The 27841-nt window shown below is 42.7% G+C and overlaps 7 protein-coding genes across 11 annotated transcripts in view; 2 read left to right on the top strand and 5 right to left on the bottom strand.

The window, feature by feature from the left end:
• Nucleotides 1–1161: 1161 nt before the first annotated feature.
• Nucleotides 1162–9518, bottom strand: fax (failed axon connections). 2 transcript variants are annotated; one of them, XM_017156172.3, is made up of 5 exons: nucleotides 8748–9518; nucleotides 4687–5025; nucleotides 3235–3578; nucleotides 3063–3165; nucleotides 1162–2504 (listed from the first exon to the last, which is right to left on the bottom strand). In XM_017156172.3, exons 1-5 carry the CDS (start codon nucleotides 9153–9155, stop codon nucleotides 2451–2453), a joined length of 1248 nt encoding a protein of 415 aa, XP_017011661.1. In that variant the 5' UTR covers nucleotides 9156–9518; the 3' UTR covers nucleotides 1162–2450. The 2 variants fall into 2 exon arrangements, with proteins under 2 accessions (XP_017011661.1, XP_017011662.1); XM_017156173.3 differs by having other exon boundaries at nucleotides 3235–3569.
• A 446-nt stretch (nucleotides 9519–9964) lies between these two features.
• LOC108067232 (oocyte zinc finger protein XlCOF6-like) lies at nucleotides 9965–11741 on the bottom strand. Its single transcript, XM_017156166.3, has 2 exons — nucleotides 11649–11741; nucleotides 9965–11569 (listed from the first exon to the last, which is right to left on the bottom strand). Exon 2 carries the CDS (start codon nucleotides 11556–11558, stop codon nucleotides 9993–9995), a length of 1566 nt encoding a protein of 521 aa, XP_017011655.3. The 5' UTR covers nucleotides 11559–11569; nucleotides 11649–11741; the 3' UTR covers nucleotides 9965–9992.
• A 1204-nt stretch (nucleotides 11742–12945) lies between these two features.
• Nucleotides 12946–16375, top strand: Serinc (serine incorporator TMS1). 3 transcript variants are annotated; one of them, XM_017156171.3, is made up of 7 exons: nucleotides 12946–13104; nucleotides 13766–14321; nucleotides 14388–14497; nucleotides 14555–14738; nucleotides 14796–15005; nucleotides 15297–15438; nucleotides 16005–16375. In XM_017156171.3, the coding sequence occupies exons 1-7, from the start codon at nucleotides 13069–13071 to the stop codon at nucleotides 16141–16143; spliced, it is 1377 nt and encodes a 458-aa protein (XP_017011660.2). In that variant the 5' UTR covers nucleotides 12946–13068; the 3' UTR covers nucleotides 16144–16375. The 3 variants fall into 3 exon arrangements, with proteins under 3 accessions (XP_017011660.2, XP_017011659.2, XP_017011658.2); XM_017156170.3 differs by having other exon boundaries at nucleotides 15285–15438; XM_017156169.3 differs by having other exon boundaries at nucleotides 15276–15438.
• On the bottom strand, nucleotides 16246–18138 carry GluRS-m (putative glutamate--tRNA ligase, mitochondrial). The gene is made up of 4 exons (XM_017156168.3): nucleotides 17762–18138; nucleotides 17290–17700; nucleotides 16845–17231; nucleotides 16246–16787 (listed from the first exon to the last, which is right to left on the bottom strand). Exons 1-4 carry the CDS (start codon nucleotides 18085–18087, stop codon nucleotides 16376–16378), a joined length of 1536 nt encoding a protein of 511 aa, XP_017011657.2. The 5' UTR covers nucleotides 18088–18138; the 3' UTR covers nucleotides 16246–16375.
• A 510-nt stretch (nucleotides 18139–18648) lies between these two features.
• On the bottom strand, nucleotides 18649–21261 carry TyrRS (Tyrosyl-tRNA synthetase). The gene is made up of 4 exons (XM_017156243.3): nucleotides 20544–21261; nucleotides 19481–19847; nucleotides 19096–19419; nucleotides 18649–19031 (listed from the first exon to the last, which is right to left on the bottom strand). Exons 1-4 carry the CDS (start codon nucleotides 21181–21183, stop codon nucleotides 18785–18787), a joined length of 1578 nt encoding a protein of 525 aa, XP_017011732.1. The 5' UTR covers nucleotides 21184–21261; the 3' UTR covers nucleotides 18649–18784.
• Nucleotides 21262–21829: 568 nt separating this feature from the next.
• LOC108067186 (elongation factor-like GTPase 1) overlaps nucleotides 21830–27841 on the top strand; it is an 81749-nt gene continuing 75737 nt past the window's right edge. For both annotated transcript variants that reach the window (XM_070215429.1, XM_070215430.1), the window contains exons 1-3: nucleotides 21830–24120; nucleotides 24525–24954; nucleotides 25007–25120. In XM_070215429.1, the coding sequence (XP_070071530.1) occupies nucleotides 21946–24120; nucleotides 24525–24954; nucleotides 25007–25120 (2719 nt within the window). In that variant the 5' untranslated portion in view covers nucleotides 21830–21945. The remainder of the gene's footprint in view (nucleotides 24121–24524; nucleotides 24955–25006; nucleotides 25121–27841) is intronic.
• The window catches only part of dsx-c73A (doublesex cognate 73A), a 30340-nt gene continuing 27944 nt past the window's right edge, over nucleotides 25446–27841 (bottom strand). Inside the window, exon 5 of the mRNA XM_044394456.2 lies at nucleotides 25446–26818. Coding sequence (XP_044250391.2) covers nucleotides 26073–26818 — 746 coding nt within the window. The 3' untranslated portion in view covers nucleotides 25446–26072. The remainder of the gene's footprint in view (nucleotides 26819–27841) is intronic.

The following is a 27841-nucleotide window of genomic DNA, read 5'->3' as shown; positions in this document are numbered from 1 at the left end:
AGAGTTATCAGGGGTGTTGTTAGTACGTCGTCGAAAGATAACTCGGGTGTCATAATTAAATTTTTCCTCCGTTTCCCGTACGGCCGGGGGCAAGTTAAAGCCACCCCGGCTTAAAGTCGACCGATGCGACTTCTTTATCGGGACAGTGCGTGTCCGCCGCGGAAGCCTCCGTCGTAAATCAGTTGGGCGCATTCGGGGCTTTGTTTTGTTTTTTGTTTTTTTTTTTATTAAGAAGCATATTTATTATATATAAGATGTATGTAATACAATAATTTTTCTTTCTGTCCGGGTTTGCTCTTCTGCTCTTTACGCTTTTATGGTTTCGGTTTCATTTCGGTTTATCGTTTTCATTTTTGTTTTTGTTTTCTTTTTCTTTATCCATTTTATATAATCATATAAAACACTGAGCTACAATACAAATATTGTGATAAAAACTTACAACATAACCTTTAATACATAAAAATACTTGCGTAGTCTACAAATCGTATCGTTATAGAGATTTTCTTCGTGGATCGATCGATCGCCCGCTCGTCTTCTCCTGCTTCTTGTGTTTTTTTTCTGACCTTCCCCTAAATTGTTTTCACTGTTTTTTGTCGCGCCTCAATGGGTTCTGTATTTGTTTTTTATTTCTTAGTTGTGTGAGTTTTACCCTATTAAAAGATTTCATTCATTCTCCATCTGCGGCTGATGATGATTCGTTTTATTTTATGAGAAGTTCAAAAAAAAAAAAGGAAAACAATAAACACCGAGGAATCCGTGAATGAATGGGAGGCCGACTGGATAAGGGTGAAAGTGTTTCGGAGTAGGAGAACGCGAGGGGGAGTGACCTCCCCGCGGAGAATTCTTCCAGTTCTTGCGCTCCTTCTTCTCCTCAGATGTCTGTTGTGTTTTCTATGAGTTTGTCGTTCGTTTTTGTTGTCTGCAGCGTTTTTAATTACAATAGAAATTATGTTTATATTTATATATATATTTGCATAATCAATATCATTAAATTAAATCGTATAAAACACAAGACAGTGGAAAAAATAAATGAGGCGTACATAATTTTGTTTCAGTGGACGTACCAAAAGAGAATATACATAAGTAGTTACAAATTCGTACAAATTAAAAGGTAAATTTTGTTCGTATGGATGGCCGAGTATTCTTTTTGGTTCGAATTGGTTTGATTTTTTTTTTTTTTTTGTATGTGGGGTGAATTATTGATGGATCAACGCTCTGAGCATCTCATACGCAAAATCATAATACACAGTACAATTACAATAATATTTATAGAAATAAAATATAATATAATAAAAGAACCAACATACAGTTTTTATGTTTTGTTGTTTGTTTTGTTTTTGTTTTTTTTTATACACATCTTTATGCATAATGGGGCGTATATAAGGTTTATGTATATAATTATAAGTAATAAATTTTATCCGCTTTGTTTAATTATTTGCACACGAGAATCAAAATTACTATTTGCAATCATATATATATAAAAAATAAACTTAATTGCCGTCATTCCGTTATATCATTCCTATACCATCAGCATTCGCATTCTAATTCTCATTCCCATTGCATGCCATCCCTACTAACCATCACTATCATATCATATCATATCCTCCTATCGTACTGGTTGCGGATCCTTTTCTTTACTTTAAGCTTAATCAATTTTGGAAGAGTAAACAATACCATCGAGTTGCAATTGTTGCTGCATATGCTATATGTGTGTGTGTGTGTGTCTGTGAGAGTGAGTGGGAGTGTGAGTGTGGATGAGTGTATTATATAGATCGCTTTTGAATGAAAACTAATGATTAATGCGTATTGTATGCTGTTCTACACCTCCCTAACTTTTCCTCCTATCGGGCTTCACTCTTCTTACTCACGTTTTGCTCACTTGTTCTTTGTTTTATTCGAGTTCTTTAACTAATTTTTTATAATTTCTCCCCCCGCTCTCATCGCTTTCATTCATCTTCTTAATATTTATACGTATAAACTTTTATAATTTTATACTAAATGGTTTTTACGGTTTTTTTTTGCATTTTCTTGAATTTTTCGCTTTTTGTTTCTTGTTCTTGTAATACAAACGTCGTCGTGTAAATATATAAAAAAAAGATGTCCAAAGTTTTACGTTACGTTATTGTATATATGTTTTTTTGTTTTTCTCATTACTTAGTGGATCGTTCTCTTGCTGATGGTTTTTGCCTGCGTTTTGCTTTACAGTTGTCCTAGGTGTGTGTAAATGGGTGTTTTCTTAATGGTTTCTTTTTTTTGTTTGGTTTTTCGAGTGGTTTTCTGATGTCTGAATGCTTATATATGAGAGCGCAGCGCCTAGCTATATAGGGCCTTACTATATAGTATCGTACTACATATGTATATATATATAATGTGTGTGTATGTGGGTGTTTTTGTTTCCTTCGATCATACACATATACTAGATATATGTACGCATATAACTAACGGCGAAATTACTTTGTTTCCTCCTTCTCTTTGTTCTCCTCGGTCGACTCCTTCTCGTTCGACTGGAAAAGAATAAGGACATGGGTTAATATGTGAAGAAATATCTTTTGGATTAAAGATACAAAGGTCTTTCTTCGTCAAAAACTCAATATAAAAATCAAAATCTGACTACATAGGAAATTTTAATATTTTGATCTTAATATTCGAAATTAAAGTTTCGAAAAGACAAAAATTTTCAAGTGGTTTATTCCACTTTACTAATGTAGAAATTGAACCCAATTCCTATAATTATTGACTCTATAAGAAATTGTTATATTTTTATCATAATCTAAATATTTGAAATTAATGTTTCGATAAAGACAATGATTTTCAAGTGGTTTATTCCATTTTTATAATGTAGAAAATGAACCCAATTCCTATAATTATTAACTCTATAAGAAATTTTAATATTGTTATCTTAATCTTAGTATTTGAAATTATTGTTTTAATAAAGACAATTATTTTTAAGTGGTTTATTCCATTTTAAAAATGTAGAAAATGGACCAAATTCCTATATTTATACACTCTATATTTTTCAATATTAAAGAAAGACCATCTGACACTCGGGACCTTAGCCTCACCTTGTCCTTCTCCAACTCCTTCTCGATCTTGTCGCCCTCAGTGCCCTCCTGTTCGTTTGATTTCTCCTGCTCGCCGCCCTCCTTGCCCTCCTTGGTCTCGGGCCTAGAAAAATAAAAAATAATTTAATTAGAAAAGAGGTAATCGAGTAACTAAAATCATATCTCTACTCACTCTGGCTTGGGAATGTGCGCATTGAGGTCCAGCTTCGTGCAGATCTCGTCCCAGTCGGGGAAGCACTTGTCCTTCATGCGCGAAACGTGGCCAATCAAGTTGGGGCACTTCTCGGTCATGTAGTCGCGCAGCGGATACGCAATGTCCTTGGACAGATAGTGGAGCTGCGAGAGGACCGCGAAAGCCACCACATCCAAAGTGGTCGGTTCGTCGCCGAAGAAGAACGGCTTGCAGTCGAGCATCTCGCTGAGGACCTTCAGGTCGTTCTTGCCGAACTCCTCGATCTCCTCGGCGCTGTGGACGCCGATGCCATGCGCCTTCAGCTTCTTCGTGCCCTGGAACCACTTGTTGTGTTCAATAGTTGTTTTGCCGTACAGCAGTTACGGATGGGGGTTACGGGGGATGCACAAGCATACGTTACGGAATCGGGGTGTTTTGGAGGTGATTTTTATTGGTGAGTTATTTTGGGGATCGGGGGCAATACGCATTACACAGTTAGATGTTCAAAACCAAAGTAGTATGCAAAAAAGAACGAAAAAGAAAAAAGAGAAAAACCATGCAAGAGTTAGTGGTAAAATAACGATTGTTTTCCATTCGATTTCCCGTTTTGTTATGTGAGAACCGAACCGAGATATAAACAATTTATTGTTTATGCCAACGGCGTTTCTTCGGGATAAACTATGTGTGGTGGGGATGGTGGTGGTGTTTGGAGTTTTGTTTTTCATATAGCTAGGTGCAATATAATACGCCACCGCTGCCTTAGTTTCAATTTTCAAGTATTGTTTATTTACACTACCCATCCATCCCCGCCTAATCCACAACAACGCCAGCCAACTTGGGACCTCTCGACAGTTTTCGATTACGCTTTCAATCTAAACAAAGTGCGGATATATTCGGTTTTTGGGAACTACTGCGGGCTCAGCTGCTGGCGTTGTGATATTTCGAGACCAAATAAATCAGCTACTTTTAAGGTTGAAAAACGATATTTCTCTACTTGTCTAGCAGGCATCTTCCGGTTTTCACTTTCACTCATTTTGTTTGATTTAAATAAATACTAGGAAGTACAGTCTGCAGTAAAGGATTCTTGTGAATTCGATTAAAACTCCAACTCTATCTATTACATTAGTAAAAAATTGTAGATTAAAAGTTAATAGATAGGTATTAAATGTTTTTGTAAAATGTACAATTAAAAATAAAAATGTATACCAAAATATTAGTTCTTCGTAATACACCAAAAGCAAAGATTACTTTTAACAACAAGAAAAATAGTTTTACAAGTAGAAATGTGATGATATTTAACTATATGATTGGTAGCGAAAAACCTCTGTAGAACTAATTACAATAATGACCAAAAGTATGCAATGTTCCAATGAAAATTCTAATAAAAATCATACAAGTTCTGGGAAAGTGAAAATCGTGACCTTCAAATTTCTCAAACCATCCAGTAGTTACCTTGCGACCAAAGGTGATCTTAAAGAAGAAGTTCAGAATCGAGTTGGGCAGCCGCAGGCCGAGGGCGTGCTGCAAGTTGACCTTGTAGCCCTTGAGCACATTGTCCGGATACTTGGCGCGCCAGTAGAAGATGATCCAGATGAGATGGTTCTCCAGCATGGCAATCGTGGCGTACGACACGTTCCTCTGCTCGGCGGTGAGTCCCGAGTCCAGGTTCTTCTCGTACTTGGACGACAGTTCCTTGATGATAATGGCCGAATCGGCAATCTCCTCCCCGTTCAGCTCGATGAACGGCAGCTGACCCTTCTTGGAGCGGAAACGCATCTTATGATCGACATTCTGCAAAGAGGGGAAAGAACATGAAGATACATTTAATTTTTTTTAATTGCGTGGGATGAGCAATCGTGCGAGGAATGTGGGGGAGTGGGCGATTGTTAGCCCCACCCTTTATCGCTGGGCAGCATTCCACTTTATGCAGTGAGAACAAATATTGCCTTACTTGGTCATTAAATCGGTAATTCCAATTTCGCAAGAATTCTTATTCGAGGCATAGCCATCAATTTGGGATGAGCAATATCATAAATACCACTTAAATTCAATGGATATTGGGATTGCTCTTAAAAACGAAAAACTAATTGAAACTAATATCTTAACCTCATTTGGAATATAGATTTAAATTTGCTTTAATGTGGTTATTAAAAATATCAAAAATATCTCTTTATATTTTGTAAAATCATTTTTAACTAGCTATCAATAGATTTTATAGATACAACGATTTTTCTTTGGTATCTCTAAATGAAAACGGACAGAAAGGAATTTTAAAAATTTGAAGCAATGCCATTTTTCCTAACAAGCATGTTGAGGACACTCATAAATTTGAGATGGCCATATGGAACCGGGAAGTGGGTTTTTTTTACAACCATGACTAATGCGAAATGTAGTTCACTCCCCCGCAAGGATTCCGGCCGCTAGATGGCGCTCATGACATACATCTAGCCGGCAATCGTTTGTTTGCGTGTGTATTTTGGGCATTTCCTATGTATGCCAAGCAGATGCTGAAAAACCAACCACTACACGAGAAGCTAGCTGTACCTCCCAGGAACCCAAAAACCCAAAACCCAGACTCGAAAACCGAAAAACCCACCCAAAAACCAACACCCCTATAAAGCGAACGAACGCACAAGCACACACACTAACACACAGCGGGAGGGAAACGTCGTTCCAATTGCCCGCTATTCGAATATTTGACATATTCCAATGCCTTCCAGTGTGTACACACGTCCGCACGAAGCGTACCGTTAGCTATGTGACAGTTATAGGCGGCGGGTGTCCGGTTTGAACCTTTTCATTTTCAGCTTGGCTGCACAAATCTACATAATAATTTCTAATTAGAAATACGAGGGCCATAACAAAAAAGCGAGCCGTTGGCATATTTTATGCTTTCGCGCGCCGCCCTCTGCCAAAAAAGGGAGAGGCAGGGTGTGGTTGTCCGCCAGAGAGACCGAGAGAGAGAAAGGAAAGAGAGAGTGGAGAGAGAGGAGCGGTGTAGTTGTAGAGAGATTTTCGCCTTCCAGCGGCAGCATCGCAACGCTCTGCAAAAAGGGTGGAGTCCATTTTTCAATTCCAATGATCCACAAAAACGGCAGCCTGTCTGCTTGCCTCCTCTTCTTCGCCTCCGACTCCATCTCCATCTTCTTCTTCGTGTGCCCACGCACAATGCAAATATTTCTGTTTTTTATTAAATCATCATGCCAATTAAGGCAACGGCTTCGCCTCCCCAATCATCCATTTTTTGCAGTGTAAAAAGTCAGGCGAGAAGAAGAAGCAACAGCAATGCAATTATGCAGCCTGCGCGTGTGTGTGTGCGTGTATCCACACCCTTGCACAAAAGTTCCAAAGAGAGCGCAGAGCGGAGCGGGAGAACTGCACTGGAGCGAGTGAGCAACAACAAAGGCCGTCCACTGTGTGTTGTTTTAATGCAAATATGCGGTTTATTAATTAAAACAAAGGCAGCGGCAATACAAAAAAAATCACAAAAGCGAGAAAATACAACAAACAAAAAGAACTCCATTTCCTCTCAAACACACACACGCACACATTCGCACATGTACAGTTGCAGCAGGAGAGGCGGCGGCGTTGCCAGAATACCTTGAAATTGCAGCAGGCTGGCAATATGGCAATATGACACAAATGAAATGGCGCGCCAGCATTTCCATTTGAATTTTAATCGTTTTGCGCTCGTAGTAATGCATATGGCAGGGAAAATGTAAATTAATTGCACAATCTACAAGCGCGACACTCAGGAATGCCAGCAATGCGGGCCACCGCCTCAAAAGCGAAACTTATGCATCGTTGTTGTTGCTGTGTTTATTAATGGGCGCCGCCTTCAATGTGGTGTGAAAAAAATATGCATTTGGTTTATCATCAATAAAGAAACAACTTCTGCTCTTGTTTACACTGATGAATGTGTGTATACAAAGGAGGAAAAGAAAAAATGCAGCCGACCAGCGGGGGGTATAAAAAAAAAGCAGAAACGAGAGGGGGCAAAACTGGCTTAGTCAGTTGCATTTACAGTCACCCTCCCTTTTTTTATGATTAATGCGCGCTGCAACAACAAACCAGAAATGTCAAAGGTCTCCAAGTTTGTTGAACTCTTTTTTTCGTATGTGTTTTTCGGACCGCCTTCTTATCAGTGGAATGAAAATGGAAAGTAATTTCCAGCTGCGGGCCCAACTGACGGACTACTGTCAATCATAATTGCCTTTTCCCCCTCTTCCTCGCCTTCGTGGAATGCAACATATGGGGGCGATTGCTTATCGGCATCTGGAAAACGGCATCGGCATCAATTAACATTCCTCGTCAAGGGGCTCGTTTTTCATTAACCAATGTAATTAATAAGATTAAACAGCAATTGCGTCGCCAGTTTTTGTGCGGGTGACCGCACCCATTTCTCCCTCTACAAGTTTTTCCACTCGTAAGTGTATGAAAAATATGCAAACCGCATCGCGCGCTTTAAAAAGTGAAGAAAAAATAATAATAATAATATGAAAACAACAAAAAAGGCAGGCTAAAATGGAAGGCACCATTGGAAGAAGTCGTTGACAGTTGTTTGTCTGCCTCCCCCTCCCACACTATTACAGCTACTTAACGGATAAGAAAAGGAAAGGGAAAAGGAGAGGAGAGCCCGAGTCCATCTTAAACTGCATCAATTTTTATTAAAAGCAATTACAAGCTGGTGCTGCTGCTGTACACAGAAGAAAAAACTACATTGATCTTAAATGGAAGTTTTTATCTTTTGTTAAGAAATTAATCTGAAAAAAGCCAGCATATTGTGGACTGTTTGTGGCGAAATACTATTTTTATATTATTATCCTGGGATTTTTTTTCCACCCGAGATAACTAACTTTTTTTTCAGTGCAAAAAGAAGTCGAAAGAAAAGTGAAATAAAAAACAGTGCAGCAACAGAAGACAAAGAGCAGACGGTGAGAGAGGGAGCGAGACAAAAGGAGAGAGAGTCGGCAAGTGCAAAATTTGAAGCACGACCTTTGCAAAGGGGGCCAAGCCGGGAGGGGGAGGAGGGGTGAACAAGGGGGCCAGAGTGGAGCATAAAGCAGCGACGCAGCGTCGGCGTCGGCGCACACACAAATTTTATGTATACGCTGTGCACAAACACACGCACACAGGACCAGGCTACAGGTTCACACACACACATGGGCGGGGGAAAGAGAGGGCAGGCTAAATGTATCCCTTTTTCAGTTACGGGGCAGGGCAGGTCACACACACACACGCACGCACAGGCGGCAGGCTTAGCACACCATGATGGCGGCGCTGGCTCTCTCGCTCGCTCTCTCCTGGGCTCTTCCTCTTGCCTTCCCTCTCCCGCAGGAGCTGGGAAAAAATCTGTACCGCAAAAATGCCTTGAAAATCTGGGATATCTGGGAGTTTTTGGTTTTTCGGGGTTTTCTCGGGATTCTTTTTAAAGTTTTTTCGGCGATCTAGGCTACCTAAAGATTTCCTGGGATTTTCCGAGGATTTTTCTCAGTTTTCCTGGGCTAACTCACCTCGTATTTCAGGCCCACCAGACGCAGCCAGGTCTCCACCTTCAAGCAGTACGGCGATAAGGAGGGCAGCAGCGGGGTGCGCGAAAACTGGTACAGATAGATGATGTCCTTCTCGAAGTTGGTCTTGTGCACATTGAATTTCTGGGCGGGCGGGGCTTCCGATTTGGCAGCCACGGCGGCGGCCACCGCCTCCTCCTTTTTGGGCTCCTCGTTGTCCTGCTTAACGGCCTCGTCCTTCTTGTCGGCGGCGGCCTCCGAGTCCTCCGCCTTCTCCACTGCGGGGGCGGCAGCTGGTGCCGCCGCCGAGTCCGCTGGCTGGGCCGCTGGCTTTTCCGGCTCCTCTGGCTTTTCCGCCGCCGCCACTGCGGGCGTTTCCTCGGCGGGTATTTGGGCCACTTCGCTTGCCATTATATTATTTGTTAGTTTTTTTTTTTTTTTCTTTACGGTTTTTCTTCGTCTACTTTTCTTTTACTACTACTCTTGCTTTTGCTAATTGAAGTTGCGCTTTCTTTCTTTCAGCTAAAAAGATTTCGGCTTCGCACTTTTCCTGCCACTCGCACACATACACACACGCGAGAGCGAGAGAGAGGGAGATAGACAAAGAGAGAGAGAAACCACCACTGCGCTTCGATTCGAACTCGGATTCGGGTTTCAGTCCACGGCAAATGCAGGATATCTGGCTGGATGCGATTCGTTCGGATTCGGATGGATTCAGGAGCCGCTGTATCGACACCGCCGCAACCGCTCTCGGGAGTTTGAAAATTTGAAATGATTCTCGGATTCGGATTGTCGGGTCGTGGGGGCGGTTTCCGAGTCCAGATACATCGATTTCTTCAGCTCGGGCGATATCGATGTTCTATCGACTATCGCATGGGTTGCCATCACCGTTTTTGCCAACGTAAGTCAGAACGACGTAATCAAACGTAAAATCTCTCAGAGGAATTTTCTCAGTCGAACGACGTTTTGTGTAGTAATTTTTACCATAAATATTACCATCATCATCGCGGCCGATTATCGGTTGGGTATCTATTTTTGGTGTCTCGAAACGTAAGTTCAATCAAAACGTAACGACGTTGCGTAGTAAAACCGTGCTCAATCGTTTGAAATTGAAAATGAGTCTCCAGAAATATCGATGGGCAACCCATCACTAACCCGCCCAATTCTCATTAAACTCAAATATATTTTATACTTTCAGTTTTATTTCAGTTCAAATATATTGGATACTTTTTCAAAAGTAATTGTTATTTATTGGTCGGATATTTTGTGCGATTTTAGGTGTCGCCTAAGGCTTGCAGCTGTGATATAAGTCTTTGAGCACTGGGAACACTTGAACGCTCGTTCTCCGTAATGCTCTCTTAGATGTTCCTCAAAACAGTTACGACGTTTAAAAGTCTTCTCGCATTCGGAGCACTTGAAGAGTCGCTCCACTGTGTGAGTTCGGAGATGTGCCTTCAGTCTGCAAGGAATGCTATAGGCCTTTGGGCAGTGGGAACACTTAAATGGAAGTTCTGTGTGCACATCCTTTAAGTGCGTCCAAAGACCTGATCTTGAAGTATATGTCTTTGGGCACTGGGAACACTGGAACCCCTGGACGTGTGTTTTCAGGTGTACCTGAAGTTGTGTGTCCGTGACGAAATATTGTGGACATTGGGAGCACTGGAAGGCTCGTTTGTGGACAAGTATATGTCCGGAAAGACTCAAAGCGTTTGTAAACGACTTTTGGCAGAGGTTACACTTGAACTTACCCATCACTTCCGTGTGGGATTGCAAGTGGTACTTATAACTCCCTTTTGTTTTACAGATCTTCCCACAATGAGTGCATTTAAACGGACTCTTAATTTCATTATCAGCAGACCCATGGGGTGACTCAATGTCATCACTACCTTCTGTTCTCTCGACTTTCGCTTTGTCATGGGACTCATTGATATCGCACTCGTCCAAGTGTAGCTTCAAGTCGTAAGATCGAACAAAAGTCTGTGAGCACTGGGAACACTTGAAGGGTCGTTCTCCGGTATGCTCTCTTAGATGTTCCTCCAAACAGTAGCGACGTAAAAAAGTCTTCTCGCATTCGGCGCACTTGAAGAGTCGCTCCCCTGTGTGAATTTGAAGGTGTGACTTAAGTCTGCAAGGATGGCTAAAGGCCTTTGGGCACTGGGAACACTTAAATGGCAGTTCTTTTAAGTGCACTTGCATTAAGTGCGTCCTAAGAGCTGTTTTGGATGTATATTTCTTTGAGCACTGGGAACACTGGAACTGCTTGAAATGATTTTCCTGGTGTACCTGAAGTTTTGAGTCCTCGTCGAAAGAGTGTGAGCATTGGGAGCACTGGAAAGGTCGTTTGTGGATAAGCATATGTCCGGAAAGACTCGAAGCCTTTGCAAACGACCTTGGGCAGAGGGGACACTTGAACTTAAGCTCCACTTCCGTGTGGGTATGCAAGTGTGACTTAAGACCCCCTTCTGTTTTGCAGATCCTTCCACAATGAGTGCATTTAAGCGGACTCTTAATTTCATTATTAGCTGACCCATCATTACTTTCCAGAAACTCATCTTCTGTTAACTCGATTTTCACTTCGTCATGGGACTGATCAACGTCGCCCTCTGTAATATCACTAAAATATTCTTCCTCGCACTCGTCTTCCTCAAGTGGCTCGTTCTTCACTATGCATTCGTCTGGGTCTCTTTGGTAATTCTCCTTGGCTCGTAAATCTTCATCTCCTTCTTCAATTCTTGATTCTTCACTGTCGTTGTCCGATACTTCTTCCTTTATAAATGCATTTGGTGCATCCTGCAGGCTTACTTGCGCGTCCATTGGTTTGGAACCTAAAAATGATGTACATTTAATACAAAACTGTAGTTTATTAAAGAATGGCTAAATTGCAGCTAAAATTGCATTGTTTACCTTTTCTCACAGGTCTGTCGATAAACCATAGCTAAAACATATCGACATGTATCGGATATCGAGAGTGACGAACCATTCCATAGATAATTTCACAAACAAATACAAAAACATCCGTTGAGGATGGTCCGTAAGGTTTTGCCGTTGAGTCTTTGGAAATATTGATGGGAAACCCATCACCAACCCGCCCAATTATCCTCATATTTTGTGTCTATTAGAAGACTTTTTCAAAAGTAATTGATATTTGTTCATTTATTTGTCGGATATTTTATGCGATTTTAGGTGTCGCCTAAGACTTTGAGCTTTTCTAAATGTCTGTGAGCACTGGGAACACTTGAACGGCCGTTCTCCGGTATGCTCTCTTAGATGTTCCTCTAAACAGTTACGACGTTTAAAAGTCTTCCCACATTCGGTGCACTTGAAGGGTCGTTCCCCTGTGTGAGTTCGGAGATGTGCCTTTAGTCGGCTAGGAATGCAAAAGGTCCTTGGGCAGTGGGAACACTTAAATGGCAGTTCTACTGAGTGCACTCGGAACAAGTGTCCCTTAAGACTTTCTTTTGTTCTATATGTTTGTGAGCACTGGGGACACTGGAACTGCTTGAAGTGATGTTCCAGGTGTGCCTGAAGTTTTGAGTCTTCGTCGAAAGATAGTGGACATTGGGAGCACGGGAACGGACGTTCGTGGGTGAGAATATGTCCGGAAAGAGTCCAAGCCTCTGAAAACGACTTTGGGCAGTGGATACACTTGAACTTACGCTCCACTTCCGTGTGGAAAAGCAAGTGTCGCGAAAGACCGTGTTTTGTTTTGCAGATCCTCCCACAATGAGGGCATTTAAGCGGACTCTCAAGTTCATTATCAGCAGACCCATCATTGCTTTCTAGGAACTCATCTTCCGTTTCCTCGATTTTCACTTGGTCATGGGAATGATCAAAGTCGCCCTCTGTAATGCCAAAAAAATGTTCTTCCTCGTACTCGTCTTCTTCAAGTGGCTCGTTCTTCACTATGCATTCGTCTGGGTCTCTTTGGGAATTCTCCTTGTCTCGTAATTCTCCTGGATTCTTCACAATCGTTGTCGGATACTTCTTCCTTGATAAATGCATTCTGCAGGCTTACAGGCGATTCCATTGGTGTGGAACCTTAAAAATGATATTGTACATTTAATACAAAGCTGTAATTTATTAACTTACCTGTGATTTAATATTGTTTATATCCAGCTAAAATTGTTTACCTTTTCTCACAGGTCTGCCGATAAGCCACAGCTGGGAACAATCGCTTTATTCGATAGTTCAATCCATATTGAAAGGTATCGGATATCGAGAGTGACGAACCATTCGATAGATATATTTTCACAAACAAAGATTTGTTTAATTTAATAAAAACGCAATAAGTCGAGAGTAAGAATCCACTTAAATCTCTGCAACAATGGGAGCCGTTTTGGGCCTCTGTTCGGCCGCTCAGGTAAGTAAATGGTTTGCATATTACCCACCATTTAGCCGGGTATTTCCCCATTCGAAATTTTTACTTGGCTACAAATCAATAAAGAGCAGCCATATGTTTCTGGGAATTTCCCAATCGCGGGGGAGCTCCTTTCTTATTTTCTTAAATTTATGATTTTATGTTTTTGCGTAGGATGATTAATAGAACATTTCTACAAACCTGTAAAACATGTATCCATAATTTTCGAATTAAGCTATCTAATAATTTCCATTTTTATAGGGATTGCAAGTGATATTTTTCAAGACAATATGATTCATTGTGATTAAACAAACTTTTATTAACCATTTATTAGTTTGTTTTTATATTTTTACATAGAATTCGATTGAATATATATTGAATATATAAATATTACCAATATGAATTTAATGTAGGAATGATAAATCCACCCATATACCATCTTAATAACACTACTCTAATATGATTCATTATGTTTAAACAAACTATTATTAACTATATTTTAGTATTTAGAATTTAGAATTTTAGTTATTTAGAATTCGATTGTATTGTTGAATATATATGGAATCCCTAAGCTAAACTTAGTCTTTACCAATAGGAATTTAATGTAGGAATGATCAATCCATCCATATACCATATTTTTAACACTACTCTGCTTTCTTTCCAGTGCGCCATGTGCTGCGGAGGCACTGCAGCCAGCATGTGCTGCTCCGCCTGCCCCAGTTGCACCAACGCCTCCTCGTCGCGCTTCATGTACGCCTTCATCCTGCTGGTGGGCACTGTTCTGGGCGCCATCGCCCTATCCCCCGGACTCCAGGACACCCTGAAGAAGATGCCCTTCTGCATCAATTCCACCTCGTCGTACAGTTCTGGGGCACTGAGCGCCGTTTCGGGAGGATCTCTGCAAGTCGACTGTGAATATGCTCTTGGTTATATGGCTGTCTATAGAATCTGCTTTGGAATGGCCTGCTTTTTCGCCCTCATGTCCTTGATTATGCTGGGTGTGAAGAGCTCGAGGGATCCGCGTTCCCACATCCAGAACAACTTTTGGCCCCTGAAATTCCTGATCTGTTTTGGCGCTGCAATTGGAGCCATCTTCATACCCGATGGATCCTTTGGCCCTGCCATGATGTGGGTGGGTCTAATTGGTGGCCTGGCCTTCATACTCGTTCAGCTGGTCATCATTGTGGATTTCGCTCACTCGCTGGCGGAGAACTGGATAGGTGAGTCATGATTTTCTCAGGTTTTTTAATGATTTATCTGGTTAATTTTGGAATTTCTCCTTTCAGAAAGCGCCGAAAACAGTCGTGGTTACTATTACGCCCTGGCCGGGGTCACTCTCGTGGGCTATATCTTATCGCTGACTGGAATTACCATGCTCTATATCTACTTTACCACTGTGGGTTGATTTTACTAAGCCTTTTTAATCCCTTTTAATTGATATCTGTGTTTTTAGAGCACCGGCTGCGGCATCAACAAGTTCTTTATCTCCATTAATCTCATCTTCTGCCTGGTGATCAGCGTCATTTCGGTTTTGCCGGCTGTCCAAGAGCGTCTGCCCCATTCGGGCTTGTTGCAGAGCTCCTTGGTTACCCTATACACGGTTTATCTCACCTGGTCCGCAGTGGCCAACAATCCGGGTAGAAAAAATACATAAAAATATATATATCTTACTAATTTCTTTAATCCCCCTTCAGAAAAAGAATGCAATCCTGGAATGTTTGGCATGATGGAGGGATTCGGCAATTCTACAACCACCGTGGCTCCACCCACCCACACCACTCGGGTTACTTTCGACACCACCAATATCATTGGACTGGTTGTTTGGCTCCTGTGCATCCTGTACAATTGCATCAGTTCGGCGGTGGAGGTCTCGAAGATCACCCAAGATAATAGCGAGAAGCGTGGTAGGTGTTCTATGTTCCATTTCCCTGTGCTTCGTCCGCATTCGCCGCCATGACCACAGTTTCCATCACGCATTTATCATTTTCCTCGCTGTATAAACAAAGAAACCCCAAGCTAATACTGGTTATTAACACTTGTTTGCTATTACCGCTTTATTTTTTCTTTTATTTTTTCCCCACTAACCCAACTAATCCACTCGGTTACTTGGTACTTGAAAACTGTGTGAAAAATATGGCCACCTGGCATTCCTCTTTGCACCCTGATTAATGTAGTTTTAACAGAAGCTCTATCAGACACAGAGGCCGGCACGGATGCCAATGGAAAGCCCAACTCGGACACTGAGACCGAGGGCGTCGACTATTCCTGGTCCATGTTCCACGTGGTCTTCGTCTGCGCCTCGCTGTACGTGATGATGACTCTGACCAACTGGTACAAGTGAGTGGAAAGCCTTTAGAATTAATAGATTATTATTACCTCGGATTTTGCATGTTTGTCCATTTTTGGCCCGATTTTTATTAAAATTTCTAGGTAGGTGTCATATTTTTCAAATGTAATAAATTCGGATGCATATTGGAAATATGCAAAATATATGCAAAAAATATATGCATAAAATATATGCATAAAATATGCAAAATATTTTCTGGTATTCTAAGGAACCCTCAGTAAACACGGCGAGTAATTTAAACGAGCAGGGCAAAAATTAAATATTTCAGAAATGACGAAAAAGAACAAACAATTTTTTTCGGGTAAATTAGCTTGGCTATGAAATGCTAAATCTTGAATAGTTGAGTTTATTTTATATTTTACATATTTTATGCATATATTTTGCATATTTTATGCAAATATGCAAAAAAATAAAATATGCCATTCATTTTAAACTATATTTTTATTGAAACGAACTTTGGTGTTTTCGGAATTGATCTATTTTTATCCTATAAAAATATGCAAAATCCGAGGTCTAATGATTATATTATAATACATTTCCCCTTTTATCCCTTTAGACCCCACTCGGAAATCGAGCTCTTCAACGGCAACGAGGCTTCCATGTGGGTCAAGATCGTTTCCAGCTGGCTGGGTGTCTTCATCTACGGCTGGAGCCTTGCTGCTCCCATTATCCTCACCAATCGCGACTTTAGTTAAGCGATTAGTAGTGTATTATTGTCTAGGAATGGTGCTTACCGGAGCAAAAAGAGAATGCCAAAATGGAACGTAGAGGAAAATAGTTTCCGAAACTGATGAAGATTAATCATACTTAATTTCGACTCTTATTGTGGTGTCTACTCATTGATCTTATTCTCAAATTGCAACAGTTATCAATATAAAAACTAATCTATTCGTAATATATATACAAATACAACAAAACCTAACCGAATTATTGGTTTTGTTTTAAGGGGAGTTTTTCCTTTGGTAGAGCTTCTTGGAGTCGTTCGAGGGTGACCGTTTGGCCCAGGATCTCCATCATTTCCGCCACGCCAGGACCTTCTTTTAGACCACTTAAAGCTGCTCTTAGTGTTTTCATCATTTGTGGGAATTTTATGTTCTCTCTTTGAGCAAAGTTCTTTAGCTCAGTGTTGAGTTTATCTTTGTGAAAGTCTTCTAGGGATCTGAGTAACTTCAGCATGTTATTTAATTGATGGGCTGTGAGGTCCTTCAGTTGGAAATCCGAAGGCTTTACCCACAGGAAACTCAACTTGCTGCTGGTCAAATCTTGGAGCAGAGTTAAGCGTTGTGAAGACCAATTCAGCACATCCGCTATGTGGTCCTCAGCCAGATCCAAGTTGGAGCTAAAATATTACAGGGTTTAAAAGTTATTCTTTCGGTTAATTCACTTAAAAACTCACTGCTGTGGATAGGTCTTCTTCACCAGCTCCTGGACTTGCTTGACCAATTTCAAGCGGCTTTCTTTACCCAACAAACGCTGAGCCAACTCCAGGCGATTGAAATCTTCCAGCAGCTCGGGATTCAGGCGACTGGGATGCGAATTCACCCGCTCTATCTGAAACTTCTCGTAGAGTTCCTCCATGCTGAGCAACTGCAGCTTGGCATTGGCTTTATGATCGAATCCTCCGCCCGCGGAAACCACATAGTTAACCAGAGCTTGAGGGAAGAATCCCCGCTCCCGGAAATTCTGGATACCAATGTCTCCTTGGCGTTTGCTAAGCTTGGTGCCATCTGCGTTGACGAGAAGCGGCAGGTGACCAAATTTAGGAGGTTGCCAGCCAAAAGCTCTAAAGAAATAAACAGTTTTTAGATCAGAAAACAAGGGTAAATCAAAACAAAACCCACTTGTAGAGCAGCAAATGCTTGGTGGTGGATATCTGCCACTCGACGCCCCTCAGGACATGGGTGATGCCCATCAGGTGGTCGTCCACCACGTTGGCAAAGTGATATGTGGGAAACTGATCGCTTTTCATGACCACCGGATCGCCTTCGGTATCGCTGACATTGTGATGCACCCGGCCGTAAATGAGATCCTCCAGTGGTTCCTCGTGATCCGTCAGCTTGAATCGGATGCAGTGGGGCGTTCCCTTGACCAGGAGCGAGTCGACTTCCTTTTCAGTAAGATGCCGGCACTTGTTATCGTAGCGCGGAACTTGCCGCGTTCTCAGCGCCTCCTTACGCAACAAATCCAGCCGGCGTTCGGTGCAAAAACACCGGTAGGCGGTGCCATTCTGGAGAAGTTCATCTATAGCTTTACTGGGAAGAAAAGTAGATTCATATAATCGAAATCTCCTTCAGGATTCATCCATTTATTCACCTGTAAATCAGCTTCCTTTCACTTTGCACATAGGGCCCCAGTTGACCCCCGAAACCGGGTCCCTCGTCGATTTCTATGCCCGCCCAGAGGAGATCCTCCACCAGGCGTTCGCTGGCACCCGGCACCAGTCGCGTCTGATCCGTGTCCTCGATTCGGAGCAGGAATTTTCCGCCCAAATGCCTGGCGTACAGGAAATTGTACAAAGCTGTGCGAAGTCCGCCCAAATGCAGGTGACCCGTGGGACTGGGGGCGAAGCGGACGCGCACCTGGTTGTGGGCGTGGCGCAGGCACTGCAGCAACGGGAATCGTCGGTTTATTCTCAACATTTCTTTAAAGGATTAGGAGAAATAAATTCCTTCAGCCGGCTTTTGTTTACATCAAACAGCTGATCGAAAATAAGGCTGTTAACTCGCTGTAAAAGTTAACAGAGACTTAACAGCGATGTCTTTTATGGAGATAGGTAAAAATATAACTAGTGACGAAGGCACCTACAAGATAAAAATTAATGGCGGTTCTGTTAATTAATAAAAATTGTATTTTGCCTGTAACCTAGTTGCCAGAAATATGTTTTTCACGATTTCACCTTTAAATATAAATATAAACCAAACAACATATATATTTTTGAACGCTCCTACAAGATACAAAATTAATGAACTTTTTCAAATATTCTTCAGCTAATTATTTAAAATGCTTATTAGTAATTGTCAGAAATATGTTTTTAAATATTTCAACCTATAAATATAAGGATAAACTAGGATCAATAAAAAAATTAATGAACTTTTCCAAATATTCTTCAGTTAATTATTAAAAATGTTTTTTAAATAATTGTCAGAAATATGCTTTTCAATATTTTAACCTTTAAATACAAATAAAATCTAGAAAACACATTTATTTTTGAGCTCTTTATTTAACAAAATGCATTTTTATTACAAGGGAATCAATAAATTAGCAGCGGTTTCTTTTTGTGAACATTCGGCTTAGTTGTAAGTATTACACGGCTCAGGTAGGCTGGCACTCGAAGTTCTATTTGATAGAGCAGTTGGCCAGCTTGCTGGACAGCTTCTCGCCCTCGGGGGTCAGCAGGAAGTTGTCCTTCCACACGGCCAGTCCATCGCTGTTGGTCTTAAAGTCCGCGGAGAGCTTCTCCCACACCTTCTTCTTGGGATTGAGCTGCTCGTCGGGCGTTCCACTGAATCCCTCGAAGGAGAGGCGGCTGCCAGGAGTAGCAGTCGCTGGCAGCACAATAGGCTCCACAACCGTGTGATCAGCGCTAAAAAATATTGTTCATAAATACATTCAAATAGTTAACAAGAAGCTCATAAATAAAAACCCACTTTGAGGTGCACAAAACCATGCCCTCGGACAGAATGCCGCGCATCTTGGAGGGCTTTAGGTTGCACAGCACGGCGACCAGTCGCTGCTCCAGCTCCTCCTGGGTGACAAACTTCACCAGGCCACTGATAATCGTTCTGGGCTGCTCCTCAGCCAGGTCAATCTTCAGCACATACAGGGTATCGGCATCTGGGTGACGGGCCACCTCCACAACCTTGCCCACGCGAATATCCAGACGATGGGGGGCATCTTCATCTGCTCCAGCAGCCGGAGCAGCGCCAGCTTTTACTTTAGCCGGTGGCGGATAGGCAGCAGCACTCAGTTTTCTAAAAGAAAATAAACAAATGTATTATTGCTCCTAGTAGAAATCATCTAATAATTACTCACTGCAGTTCTGGCTTCTCGAAGGCCTTGCGAATGGGATCCAGCAGTCGATTGATGTACTTCTCCACGGTGGCCTTCAGATCACCCGGATGCAGTTTGTCCTCCGCATAGTACTTCTCCAGATCCTCGTACTTCAGGAAGGTAGCATCGCCACCGTGCTCCGCCGCGCGGTTGACCTCGAACCCCTCGCCCTCTTTAAAAAGCGAGAAGAGGACGTGTTTGACGAAGGACAGCAGGCCGTTGTCGGCGATATTTCCGGGCTCACAGAAGGCCTTCTTCAGCTTCTTCTTCACGTTGGCCGGCGAGTCCAGCAGATCGATCTTGGAGTCCTCCTCGGACGAGGACATCTTGCCGCCAGCCAGACCAGGAACTAAAAAATAAATGAAGCTATTAATTGATAGTTTTCTATTAGAGCCCTCTTTTATCATAGTATGCCAAGAAATTTCTGATTTGTTTAATTCAATTCTATGTGAAATAAATTGAAAGTTTTTCTAATTCATTTCGAATTGAATGAGTGAATGAATAATTTTTATGAATTTTTCGAATTTGCCAAATTTTTTTTTGTGCTTTCTTTTTGAGATTAAAAAGTGGAACATTTTTAACAAATCAATGTTAACTGCTTATTAAATAAAATTCAGGCAGATTTAAACACAAAATTATGTCCCTTTCTTCTTCAAAAGAAACTGTCATTTGAATTATTTTGGAATTCATGCCATTCATTTATTCAATTCTATTAAACTCAACATTCAAATTCATTCAATTCTATTAAACTCAAAATTCTATTAACCTCAACAATTATTTAAACTCTCAATTTTAATTGTTAATTTTATTAAATGTTAGATTTAAGTGTAAAACTCTAATATAAGTAAGGACCTACATATATGTATTTGCATAAATCTTAATATTGTGCATTAAATTATAAGGAAATCCTTGTACCACCAGGAAATAAGAAATAAATAAATAAATAAATTCGAATTAATTCATTCATATAAAACAAAAAATTTAGAAAATTCATTGAATCCATTTATGCAGCTCACTATTTTCTATAGCAAATTTAAAGACTCACCCATGGGATTCATGAAGTGGATGCGCTTCTCGTAGCCCAACTGCGGCAGGTACTTCTCCGAGAAGGTGAAGATCTTGCGCTGATCGACGCCACCGAACTGGGCGTCCACCTTGAGGTACTCCTCGTCCAGAGCCTGCAGACCGGGATAGAGCAACCCGGAGAGCAGTGGATACTCCACCTGTTTGACCACCTCGGCGCCCGCCTTCTTGGCATCGTGCTGCGTGACCACCGAGCTCAGTTTGTAGACATCCAGGGTGTACTCCTTGGACAACTGATAGTCGCTGCCCTTGACAAACTTCAGCTTCTCCAGCGGAACGCCAATGGAACTCAACATGGCCTTGATCACCTGCTCGTAGTACTGGGTGCGCAGCTCCAGGAGGGACCACGGTGCCTTCATGTTGTCCAGATAGGCATGCAGATCGGCGAACAGAATGGTCACCTCGCATCCCGCCTTCAAAAAGTCGGCAATCTTCGACATGGGCACAAAGTAGGCGACATGTGGCTTGCCCGTCGTCGCCGTTCCCCAGTAGATCTTCAGATCCCGCTCGGCCAGGATCTTGGTGAGCTTGTCATCGCCCAGCGTCTCTTGCAGATTGCGCGTTATCAGCGTTTTCTTCTCTGCGGGCGTTATTCCGACCATTTTTCAGCAATTTTTATGAGACTTTCGCGTGCGAAATCACGAAATTGTTGCGGGGAAAGAGGAAGAGCTGAAATGCATGCGTGGTGATCAGCTGTTTTGGACTTAACAGTGGCAGCTAACAGCGCTACTTAACAGCAGTGCTGTCGTACTAAATGTTAAATGTAAAAATGTAAAAGCTAAAACTATGGGCCATTTATTTATTATCTTAATTTATGTATCAGGAGTGTCACAGAAACCGGCGACGGATTTGGGTACGGTTGGTTTGGAAAACAACCCATCAAAACCGTAGGTGTCATATTTGCTCTGATTTTAGGAACATTTTCTTCAAGACCTACAATTCGGTTGGTTTTAAATTGTGTACCTACTTAATTTACTCAAACGGTTTCTGTGACGATTTTGGGGGGAAATTTGGTATTTGGTATATTTGATAATTTATCTCGTTACAAAGTGATTGCAAATTTCAAATAACTTTATATTTTTTTCGGCAAAAGCACTATAAGTTCATTGATTTTTTTAAACAAATTCTTTTCTAAAATAGCAGCTCAATTTGTCGATAAAAAAGCTAGACTGCCAGCACACTTAACAGTGCCCTAACATATGCTCTGTTAGCCACCTGTTAATTTGAAAGTTTCTGCGGCTGGTCACCCTAATTGCGAAATTGCCGCGTGCGGTTTGTTTATAAATACGATTTGACCAATTGGCGAAATTCCCAGTTGAAATTTATAAAGCACTGCCAATCGGAAGGAACGTAGAGAACTAACGATGCCCGTGGTTGAGGGCAGCGATCTGGTCCAGCTGCAGCGCCGTCGTCAACAGGTGCGCAACATCTGCATTTTGGCGCATGTGGACCATGGAAAGACGACGCTGGCGGACGCACTGGTGGCCAGCAATGGCATCATTTCGCAGCGGATGGCGGGCAAGCTGCGCTACCTGGACAACCGGGCGGATGAACAGGAGCGCGGCATCACGATGAAGAGCAGCAGCATCTCTTTGTACTACCAGGAGGCGGAGGAAATGGCCGGTAATCCGGACTATCTCATCAATCTCATCGATTCCCCGGGTCACGTGGACTTCTCCAGCGAGGTTTCCACGGCGGTGCGTCTGTGTGACGGCGCCATTGTCGTGGTGGATGTGGTGGAGGGCGTGGGTCCCCAAACGCGAGCCTGCCTGAAGCAAATCTACGAGGAGCAACTGAAACCCGTCTTGGTGCTCAACAAACTGGATCGCCTGATCCTCGAGAAGCAGATGGAACCCCTCGACGCCTACTTCCATTTAACCCAGGTCCTGGAGCAAGTCAATGCCGTTTTGGGCAGCATTTTTGCCTCTGATATCTTAGCTAGGGAGGATATCACCAAGAAAGACAACTACGAGTCGGCGCTGGAGGAAGTGGACGACTCGGAGCTGTATTTCTCTCCCGCCTCGGGCAACGTCATCTTCTGCTCCGCCTACGATGGCTGGGCCTTCTCCGTTCGCGACTTTGCCGCCATGTACGCCAAGCGTTTGGAGATGAAGCGCAGGGATTTGGAGCAGGTCCTCTGGGGCGACTACTATTATAATTCAAAGAAGAAGGAAGCCTTGCCGGGTGCCCAGGAGAAGGCCAAGAAGCCGATGTTTGTCCAGTTCGTGCTGGAGAACATTTGGAGCCTGTACGACATCATAGCTATTAGAAAGGATAAGGATAAGCTCCCTGGAATAGCCGAAAAACTGGGTCTTAAACTGGCCGCCCGGGATCTGCGTCTCACCGATCCCAAGCTGCAGATCAAGGCTGTTCTGGGGCAATGGCTACCCATCGACAGGAGTGTCCTGCACATGGTAGTCGAGCATGTGCCGCCGCCGCACAAAATCAGCGAGGAGAGGGCGCAGCGTTTGCTCTATCCAGCAAATGTGGATTTGAGTTCGCTGCCCAAGGAAACCCTTCAGCTTAAGGAGAGCTTCATCAGTTGCGATGCGGATAGTTCGAATGTCATTGCCTTTGTGTCCAAAATGACGCCAGTGCACATATCGCATTTGCCACAGAATCGACCGAAAAGGCTGACGGAAGAGGAGGTGCAGCAGCGCAGGGATGATGTGCGTCGGCGGATCGAGGAGAGGAAGCTGCAGAGCGAGCAGACGGAGCTGGAGAAGCTCAGCCAGGGCGTGGAGCAGCTGAGCACCCAGGTGGAGGTGCCTAAAACAGAAGAATTCTCACCAGAGGAAGCGGAATTCGTTTTCATAGCCTTTGCCCGAGTTTTTAGCGGCACTTTGAAGCGCGGCATGCAGCTGTTTAATCTCTCGCCCAAGCACGATCCTCGCCAGCCGACGCATCGCCAGGAGGATCAAGCGCCCTACGCCAGTCGCGTGACCATCGGAGATCTTTACATGTTCATGGGCGGCGAACTGCAGCTGCTGGATGAAGTGCCTGCGGGAAATATCGTGGGAATCGGTGGCCTGGAATCGCATATCCTTAAAACCGCCACCTTGAGCAGCAGCCTGGACTGCACCTCCTTCAGCGAACTAAGCATCATGGCCACTCCGATTCTCCGCGTGGCCATCGAACCCGTTCAGCCGCAGGATATGCCCAAATTGGTCAAGGGATTGAAGCTGCTAAATCAAGCGGATGCCTGTGTCCAGGTTTCGGTGGCTTCGACGGGCGAGCATGTGATCACCACCTTGGGCGAGGTGCATGTGGAAAAGTGTGTCCACGATTTGGAGCAGAGCTACGCGAAGATCAAGGTGAACGTTTCCAAGCCGATTGTTTCGTTTAGGGAAACCATTGTGCCCGCTGCCACGGTGGACATGGTGAACGAGGCTATTGTCAAGACGGCGGAGGACAAGGATGTGAGCAAGAAGATTGCCATCCAGCAGACGCTCAACAAGTTGGGCACCCTGAAGGTCATTGCGGTGCCCCTGCCGGCAGAAGCTGTGGAATTGCTTGAGAAGCATTCGGAATTCTTCAAGGTAATAAATAGTTGTACCCGTATGTCTGTCTGAAAACGCTAAGATCTCGGAAACTACAAAAGCTAGAAGTTTGAGATTTCTCACACATATTCTTGGGCTTCCTACGCAGCGCAAGTTTATTTCAGCTGATCGCCACGCCCCCTCTAACGCCCACAATCGCCTACTAATGATTTTAAAATGTGTCTGGCGCCCACACCTTTAAAGATTCCCGAGAAATGCAGTTTTGTTGTGTATATTTATATTTATCGAAAAGTAGAAGACATTTTTCAAATCGGACCATTTATTAAAAAGTTATGCGCAATCAACATTTTATATATCCATCTCCCTCGCACTCCCTTTAGCTGAGTGACGGGTATTTTGATGTAAAATGATATATTTAATTAACTAATTTATTTATTCCCTAGGAACTGGCTGCCATTCCGCGGAATCAAGTGCTCTCGGAAAAGTGGACCACCCTGCTGGCCAGCTTAAAAGTAAAACTGATTGCCGCTCTGCAGGATCTGCAGCTGTTTGGACTGAGTAACCTATCCACCGAAGAGCTGGTCAATCGAATCTGGGCATTGGGTCCCCGCAATTGCGGCACCAACATTCTGCTCAACCTTAGCGATTACGAGCAGCCCGACTTCTGGTCAAGTCATGCCAAATCCGATACAGATGTTCGTTCCAAGTCAGATCCGCGCAAGGATTTCAATAGCTCTCTGGTGAATGGATTCCAACTGACCTCCGTGGCGGGTCCTTTGTGCGAGGAGCCCATGCAAGGCGTTTGTTTTGCGGTTCTCGAGTGGTCCATTCAAACGGAGGGAGAGGACTTGAACTCACGTGGTCCCTTTTCGGGTAGGTTGATTATATTATCCTATCAAAAATATTATTAACTGCCAATTTCCAGGTCAGGTTTTGACTGCTGCCAAGGAGGTTTGTCGACAGGCCTTCCAGAATCAGGCTCAAAGATTAGTCACGCCCATGTATAGCTGCAGTATTGTGGTCAATGCAGAAATGTTAGGTGAGTGGCTTGAATTTAAATATGTAGGTATATAAAAAATATGATTTATTTGAAAAATATTTTCTGAAAGGTCTAACAATTTTTTTCAACAATTTCAAATGAGTTCTTGAGTTGCTTGAGTTTAATATTTCTAATCTGTTAATACATTTTGGATGATATTCGGATAAATTTTCAAAAAGCTTATTCCGAACCTTATAATACTTTGTAATATTTATTTATAATTTTCCGTAAAATTCCCTTCCAAAATTTAATAGGGCTGTAGGTTGTACTTACATTTTACGATTTTTCTTGACCCAACCTCCAAAATAATAAGTGGTTCCAAAAATATTTTTAAAATAGTATTTTATTTAACTACTAGTAAATGCAGCTTAGGTCTAAACATAAATAAGCAACTAAATTTAGGTTAAATAATTTCGGTGTTGGTTTTTTGTATTTAATTATTCTCTTTTTCGTTTACGTGTGTGTTTCCTTTTAAAATAGTTTCCAGCTTTTGCACCTAAACTATTCGTTTAAATCTTTAAATATTATTTTAAAAAGTTGAGGCCTTGTTTACGCTTAAATGCAAAACAAATTAATTAAACAATTAGTGCGATCGCGCCCGGGCACGTGTAATTGTTTAATTAATTCGTAAATTGTTTTGTAAATAAATACATGTATGTATAAATATATAAGTTAGGAGAAGGAGGTACACTGGGAAGAAATGCCAAGGGAAATGCCTAAAAACTTGTAAATTTTAAATTAAGAAAAGCTTAGCTAATTACGTTACGCTACGCTAGACGTTACGTGACGTGAACTTAATGCTTTCTCGAAGCCATTCTCTTCCGTTCCGTGCTCATCGTTATACCTTCAGTCACAGTTGTTTTCTTGCACATTTCATATATAGTCGCCTTGTGCTATTGAAATTGTATCTACTAGGATTGGTTGGTAGGTAGGATTTTCCCGGAACCGGAACTCAGTCCCAAATGATGCTCTGCTGGAACTCGAGGACGCGATCCCACGGGAATTCCGGCTCGTAGTCGTCCGTTTCGGCCAGGGATCGCCGGGCACGGCTCTCGGTAGCCCCATCCTCCTCCGCCGCCGTGGTGGTCAGCTCCGCCGCAACTGGAGCCACCGGTTCCGCCGCCGCCGCTTCCTGTTCCGCCTGCAGAGTTGTCCTGGCCGCCGCCTCCTCCTCAACCGCCGGAGTACTGCTGCCCGGCTGCTCCTCGGTTCCCCCGGTTCCCGATCCACTCGAAATAGCCTCGATGGGCGGCAAATCGCCACGCCTCTCGTTGTTGCGTCCATAGTTGCTGCCCGGGAAATTGTTGATCGAGAACTGATCCGGTCGGAAGTTGGCGGAGCTGTGACTGTTTCCACTGCTCTCCGGTCGGTTGAGGTACTGATACGAGCTGCTGCCGCCGCTCTGGAAGCTCTGATCCTGCGGCTGGTAGTTCGAACTGATGGCCGAGCTGCCCGAGGAGCTGCCACCGCCATAGATCGGTCTGCCGTAGCTATCCTTCTGACCACCGCCGACACCTCCACCACCGCCCAAAGTGGTTCCCACGGAGGGGCGATAGAAGGGCTTCTGCAGTTGGTACCTCTTGGGCGGCTGGTTGCTGGGCTTCCTCACCGAGTAGCCCGGCTTCACACACATCATGCCGAACACTCGAATGCCGGGCACACTGGCATAGGTGGGCTGGTCATGGGCCATGGGTCCCTCTGAAAAATTAGAAATAATTCAATGAAAACTGGGCTTTGATGATGCACTGATAAAATATATGGTCAGAGTGTAGCAACATAATTTTATCTTTTTGTATTGATATTTGAAAATTCTTTTTTACGATAATTAATGTTAATCGATATGAAAAGTAGATCGATTTTACATTATTTAAGATCAGGTAAATTTGACATGGTTGAAAAGGGTATTTCATGAAAAAACGATACAGGTTATGCATGACCTGAAATTTACATGGCCATGCTTTTTTTTTAGAAAAATCAAAATTATTTTGTTTTAAATATTTTAAATTTAAATTATGTCAAAGCTATACAAGATGCTTTAAAATAACCATAATAATTATTTGATTATCCGATTATTATTAGTATATTTATTTAATTTGAGATTGACTTGAGGTAAATGATAGTAATGATAATTTGTATCCGGTTTTTTTTGTTTTTGATATATTTTTAATGATTATATATAGTTGTATCACTTAAATTTAAATCTTAGTTCTTAGATCCAATTTAAAACAAGAGAGAACGCTATAGTCGGGTTGGTGTCCCGACTATCTAATACCCGTCACTCAGCTAAAGGAAGTGCGAACGCGGGTTGGTGTCCCGACTAATAATCGTAACTCAGCTAAAGGGAGTGCGAGGGAGATAGATATATGTAGATATTTTGAATGCGTATAACTTTTTAATGAATGGTCCGATTTGAAAAATGTCTTCTACATTTCGATAGGTATAAATATACACAACAAAATTGCATTTATACTTCTCGGAAATCTTTAAAGATGTGGGCGCAGGACCCATTTTAAAATCGTTAGTGGGCGATTGTGGGCGTTAGAGGGGGCGTGGCGCTCGGCTAAAATAAACTTGCGCTGCGTAGGAAGCCAAAGAATATGTGTGGGAAATCTCAACCTTCTAGCTTTTGTAGTTTCCGAGATCTCAGCGTTCATACAGACAGACAGACGGACAGACGGACAGACAGACGGACAGACGGACATGGCTAGATCGACTCGGCTA

This window comes from Drosophila takahashii, chromosome 3L (genome assembly GCF_030179915.1).
Source record: "Drosophila takahashii strain IR98-3 E-12201 chromosome 3L, DtakHiC1v2, whole genome shotgun sequence".
Taxonomy (NCBI): Eukaryota; Metazoa; Arthropoda; class Insecta; order Diptera; family Drosophilidae; genus Drosophila; species Drosophila takahashii.
Note: the sequence above shows the minus strand (reverse complement) of the source record. Positions and strands in the feature narration are given on the sequence as shown.